The 6,188-nt window shown below is 38.4% G+C and overlaps 1 protein-coding gene across 1 annotated transcript in view; it reads left to right on the top strand.

Moving 5' to 3' along the window:
- SORCS2 (sortilin-related VPS10 domain containing receptor 2) overlaps positions 1–6,188 on the top strand; it is a 417,623-nt gene that overhangs the window by 379,265 nt on the left and 32,170 nt on the right. The window contains exons 15-18 of the mRNA XM_009328890.1: positions 965–1,085; positions 2,439–2,572; positions 3,177–3,305; positions 4,713–4,884. Coding sequence (XP_009327165.1) covers positions 965–1,085; positions 2,439–2,572; positions 3,177–3,305; positions 4,713–4,884 — 556 coding nt within the window. The remainder of the gene's footprint in view (positions 1–964; positions 1,086–2,438; positions 2,573–3,176; positions 3,306–4,712; positions 4,885–6,188) is intronic.

Here is a 6,188-nt window from a genome sequence, read left to right as displayed (position 1 = left end):
AACAAAAGGAATGAATTAGTTTGGAGAATGCTACTAAAGCTTGGAATATGAACTCTGTGCAGTATGAACTGCACAGAAATTGTTGGCTTCAGAATCAACTTAAATTCTTTGGCAAGTAAGCCACGTAAGCCAGATACAAACCACAAATACATTTGACTTTTGCCCAAATAGAGTCTTTATCCTTTCTAATTTGTTGCTGGATGTCATACTTACCCGTTTTGTTTTGGAAATAAATATTCTGACTTTGAAAATGTTGGCTGCTTTGAAAGTGCAGCTTGGTTTTTAAAGCAATGAGATTTCCATTTTTTTTTCCTAAAAGAAATTTGCAGTTTGTGGCTCTTTTTTGTTATACATTGGACTATCTGAAATGGAGTCAGAGAGTTCCTCAGCACAATGTGTAGATTCAGTGTATTCCTTAGAAATGAATACAATTTCATGGTACTGCTGTGAGTTTAAACAATAGCAAATTGCCATCTGAAATCTGTAGAAGTTAAAAAAAAAACCAACAAAAACAACTGAGGAAGTTGCACCATAATCATAAGGAATGAGTGACAGAGCTGGAGATTGAACCCGGTGATCCTGGGTTCTGCTCCCTGATCTCAGCTCCCTGTCAAAATCTGAGAGCTCTGTATGTTTCATGTAACAAGATAATAGACAAAAATGTCAGGTTCCAAATTAGAAAAGGTAGTATATTTCCAACTAAATTTCTGAATAGTTTGCTGGGGAAAAAAAAAATATCTAATCTATGAGCTACATTTTTTCATTGTAAAGTTTCATAGACAATTGGCAAATGTTTTATAACTAGACACATTGTATATGAAGAGGAATAAAAGTGGAAGAAAAATTAACCAGGGACCTTTTAGTAGGGAACCATGACCAAAGGAAAAGATAGAACTGAAAATTGGAATCTCAGATGTATGGTATTTCTTTCCAGTAAGATTTTACTTTTGATCTTTTTGTTCAGAGTCTTTGGACATATTAGCTACCGTTCAGACTGGGAACTGGTGAAGGTGGACTTCAGACCATCCTTCCCCAGGGAGTGCACTGATGATGACTATGAATCTTGGGAGCTCACAAATCTACAGGTATTCATGGTCTTACATTAACTGCCACAACTTTTCCATAGCTTTCATATTCATGTAGAATTGCGTGCTAGGAAAACTTTTTCAAATAGAATTTGGATGTTACATCCCCAGCTTTAATCTCCTTATGTTGGTATTTGCTGATTTTACAATAGTTTAAAATGGGGGAGGGTTTTATGTTCCTTTTGGTTGTGTGATCTGTGTCCTTGAAAACGTGGAAGTATATCTGGTGGTCTGCCATAATAATAGGTGGTCCTGCTGGATTATGAAGCATATACCATAAACTAAAGTGTGTAATATTGATTGAAGCAATTTCAACGTGCAGTCATATGTTCTGCCAACTTCCTGACCACATACTGTACTCATATATAAGTTGCCATAAGTAAAGCCCATTCCAGAAGTAATTTAGGATCTCGGTGGACTGATCGTGTAATGGAGTCCAGTTGTTTTGGGCAATACCATTTCTGCAGTAATGCATTAAGGCTGTGCTAATCCTGGTGCTCTGGCCAAATCCAATTTGGGGAAGCTACATTCTCTATACAATGTATTGATTAAAGAGACCAATGTGAGGGGTTTTTTTACATTAAATGGAATATGTCATATTTATTCATAATCATTCTGATTATGATGTTTGTCCTTCTTCTAGTACATTTGTTCTCTCGCTCTCTGCAGGGTTGGGGTTTTTTTTGCATACTACTCTGTGCTATTCCAGTTCTCCAGTTCTCATTTGCTAGTTCTCATGCCTAATTTTACACTTCCTGTTTGCGAATGCTGTGTATTTACTAAGAATGTTATGCAGATCTGAGCCTAAAGAGTAACAGTATCTTCGGATATTGGCATTGAAATGTCTTTCAGAAATTAGAAACCATTAAAATGGCTTTGACAGAGTACTTGGCGGCTGCCCAATTACCAGTGGAGTGTGTTTGTTCAGATAGTCTTCATTCTACCTGTGTCCACATGCCTGGTGCTTCCTGTTGACTGCCGACACGAGACGTGGTGATTTAGATAGAACCTCAGCCATCTGCATCCACACTGAATTTTTAAATGGCCAGTTGTAGGGTTGTGCCTAGATTGTGCACACATGAAACATGGGTTAAATAGCACTTGAATTTCCATGTACATCTTTCGATTTGTGCCCTGAAATATAGCATATGTTATAATTCTGTAATGTCCTGTTAGTGGACAGCAGTGGATATGAGAGCTTTGTAATACCTATACCTCTGAATATAAGACAGTTGAGACTTGATACAAGTTTATAGTCTTGGCAGCAAGACCAACCTTTCTCATGACAACATAAGGTCACGTCTGTGTGGTGTAGGTTGTGGTGTGCAATAAGTGCGGTGCTTTGATGTTCAGGGCGATCGTTGCATCATGGGCCAGCAGAGGAGCTTTCGGAAGAGGAAGATTTCATCGTGGTGCATTAAAGGGAGAAGTTTCACATCAGCTCTCACATCCAAAGTTTGTGAATGTGTGAACTCCGATTTCTTATGGTGAGTCTCTCTGTGGACCTTTTGATTTATTGCTAGTGAATAGTTACTTACAGTTTGAGATGGGTTTATTTTCCTCCTTTTGCCCCTCTCCCCACATAGCTGTGTATAAACAAATAGGCAACCTGTTATTTGAATAACAGGTTGCTTTTGCATTTGCCTTTCTTTAAAAACATTGCCATGTTTTAAGTATTTGTTTCACCTGACTGAATAAATCCTGATGTTTTTCTCTATTGATCAGGACTTGAAAAATTACCATTGGATTGATTTATAAGGCAAGCAAACCTTTTCTATTTGCAAATGAAGCAAAAAACCACAAGAAATGTGTTGGTCTGAGTGGCAAAGGAAACCTTTTAAAAACCTAAGCTACCAAGAGAGTCAATTTTGTAGAACTGACAAAGTAATTGCAACCAGTTTTTCCCCCAGGTGTACACAGCTCCCGTTGAAATTAGACTTAGAACAGAACTGGCTTCATCAACTTGTATGTTCAGCTGGTAGAATAATATTCTAAAAATCTTTTTACTCTTAAAAAAGTAGTCTCATCCACCCAAATTAGACTGCTGAATGAAGTGCGGGTAGTAACACACTTGGTATTAATGTTTTTCAGTGATTATGGGTTTGAGCGCTCTGCACCTCTGAAGTCGGAGTCTAGCAAATGCTTTGCTGACTTTTGGTTTAACCCAGAAGCACCTCCTGAAGACTGCGTACTGGGGCAGGCATACACCAGCAGCACTGGGTAAGCTGATTTTGCGTTCGACTGGCTTGCAGAGGCTTCTGGAGTTGGGGAGAATGTTCCAACCACGGGCCACAAAAGTGGTTTTAAGGAAATGTAAATACGGCAAACTGTAAAAAAATGGGAAATGCAAAAGTTCTGACTCTGGCTTAGAGCATGTGCAAAAGCTTCCTACAGACTAATGAAAGAGAAATGTTACCTTACATGTTCACAGCAGTTCAAAAACCAACCCATTTGAGAAGAGGGGGAGCTGTCTTGTTCCCAGTATTTTTATTTTGTAACTGCATTTTGTAACCATTGCTACACTTCTGATAGGAATTCATAATAGTCCATTGAAAGGCTTTTTTTTTTAGCCCATTGCTTGAATTCAGACCAATTTTCAGTTTGAATCCAATGAATTACTCTGAGGAGCCAGTAATATCTCACAGAACTTCCCAGACTCTCACTTCCATAGGGGTAAAGAGTTCTGTGGAGAATAGATTCTTTTCCTGACCATATGGGACACTCAGAATCAAAGGAAAGCTTTAGTACCTGTAAACAATACCACATAGAATATACACTACAATGTAGTCTGACGTCTGTGCTGAGAATAACTTGCAGCTGGCATCTATTTTGGCTTATCATAACATCATCTCTGTCAGTTGTGGAGAAGAGAACCAAATGATGAAATGTCAAATCTGGCAACAGAATCACGGTCTCTGTGTATATTTGCCTTACCAAGGAAAATTATGCCTTTTGGGTTGTGGCTGACAGCTGTGATATACAGAACAGGAATTCAAAAGAGTGAAATCTGACTCCAATTTTAAAAGATGTTTAAAAATAACATACCTGAGTGAAACTGATAATTACTGTACACATCCAAGTATTTCATTATTAGTTCTTTAAAAGTTTTAGGCTTTTCACTCTTTTATACTGTTATGTTAAATAACTGCTTTAAGTGTTTTAAGAAATGCATAGATTTGAGAGCAGCAGATAAGCAATTGGTTCTGGGTTAATGCAGAAGCTGCTTGATCTAATTTCTTCCTGATCTTCGGGGTTTGGACCAAGACCTCTAGAGCATTGAAGACTGTTGAACGCTAGGAAAGGGTATGGCAGAGAGGACAACAGACTGTCTAGCTCCTGGAGGACTGGTCAGGCATGTTTCTAAATTTCAAAAGTCAGAATCCTCCAATGTATACAAGTGAAATCCTCATCGTGCTCCACACCCTCTTTCTTCAACATGTTTTACTCAATAAAGGCAATGTCCATCATAAAATGTATTTGCATCATGAGTTGGTTTTGATCATCTGCAATCTTGTCTGTTCGTGAACCCGAGGAATATTCATTAGCTACCATCACACTCGCATTCAATGCCTCTGATGACATTCTCCTGCTTTGATTCATTGTGCTTGCTGCTTACTGTTTTTGCAGGTACAGGAAAGTTGTTTCTAATGTGTGTGAAGGTGGTGTAGACCTGCAGCAGAACTTAGCACAGCATATGTGTCCACTGATTGCTCCCAAGGGACTTCAGATCAGCATCAGAGAAGAAAGCCTGGCTCTTAAGCCTGGGGAAGACATCACCTTCATCGTTAGACAAGAGCAGGTAGTAATGAACATTGGCTTTATGAAAGTTTCCTCACTATTTTTATGGTTCCTTTCTCTCCTACGTGCTTTGCTACTGAGATTACGTTGTGCTTGAGACAAAGACGAATATTGAAACTAAAGACTAAATATTGAAACTTCTGTTTTCAAGTGAGTCAGACAATCCAGTAAGCTCAGTGAACCACCAAGTTCTGTCCACAGAATGGGATTTGTCTCCTCAGCAGCATGATCAGTCATGATTCCCTAAAGGCATCGGCTTCTTTGAAAATCAAAGGAACTAAATTACTGAAGTCTCCTTGGACTGAAAATTTCAACTGCTGTATCAGAGAAGAACAGAAATGCAGAGAACATCTAATATTCTGGTTCAAGTGGTTTTGAGAATCTGCCTTTCAGAAAGGAATCAGGCAAAGCTTTACAGAAATCAGCAAATAGCACAGCATAAGAACATTTATTATATATCAGTTGTGTTGCCAAAGATATGGGTTTTTTTCTGTTTATTGAGAGACACAATGTCCTAAGGCCCTGACCAACAGCAGCGAGTAACTTCTGGATGAAATGTTTGCTGTGGGTATCTTTCTTAATGCTTGCTTTTTAGTATTAGGCTCTAACTGTTGTGCTTGGGTTACTGGAGTATTGTACTCCCTGGCTAACCCCACTGATTTGCAAGAACTTGAAGAAAGTTCACACATTTTAGCAAATCTGTGCGATATAAATCGGGCACTTGGGATTTATTTCTGTAATGGAATCAAGAAGGTTACGTGCAGAACACCGGGCTGCTTAACGCTTCATAGGCTCTGCGTTCCAATGCTTGCAGTGCCCCAACAGTTGTGTAGCATGTTCGGCTGCCTTCTCTTTTTATAATTTGTTTGGGAATGTTTATTGTAAGAATAGAGCATTTGGTAACAATTTGGACTCTAATGATTTTGATTGGCAGTTTGATTTTTTTTTCCTACTCTGTAGATTCTGAAGCTTTCATGAATCTCTGTGGCAATAAGTAAAACATTTAAAACTGTTCAAAAATCCTCAGAAGTCAGCGATCTTGAAGGGAATCCCGTGCTGTGTTTTCTGATTAAGTCTTTGCTCACTACATCGATCTGGAAGGCAGATTTAGAAGAAATGTAACATTTTGCTGCCCCCTATGGCTAAGAATAATATTTATACTCAAATGTCCTGAGCGTTGCTTAGGATTTAATCTATACAACAAAATCTCATGAGAATCCATAACAATTACTGAGTTTAAGAAATAACTCTACTAGGATAAACCAAAACATACCGCTTTCTCTGCTGAACAAAATTAATTTACTA

Source organism: Pygoscelis adeliae, unplaced genomic scaffold (assembly GCF_000699105.1).
Source record: "Pygoscelis adeliae isolate BGI_AS28 unplaced genomic scaffold, ASM69910v1 Scaffold66, whole genome shotgun sequence".
In the NCBI taxonomy this organism is placed as follows: domain Eukaryota; kingdom Metazoa; phylum Chordata; class Aves; order Sphenisciformes; family Spheniscidae; genus Pygoscelis; species Pygoscelis adeliae.
This window is presented reverse-complemented; position numbering and strand designations above follow the sequence as displayed.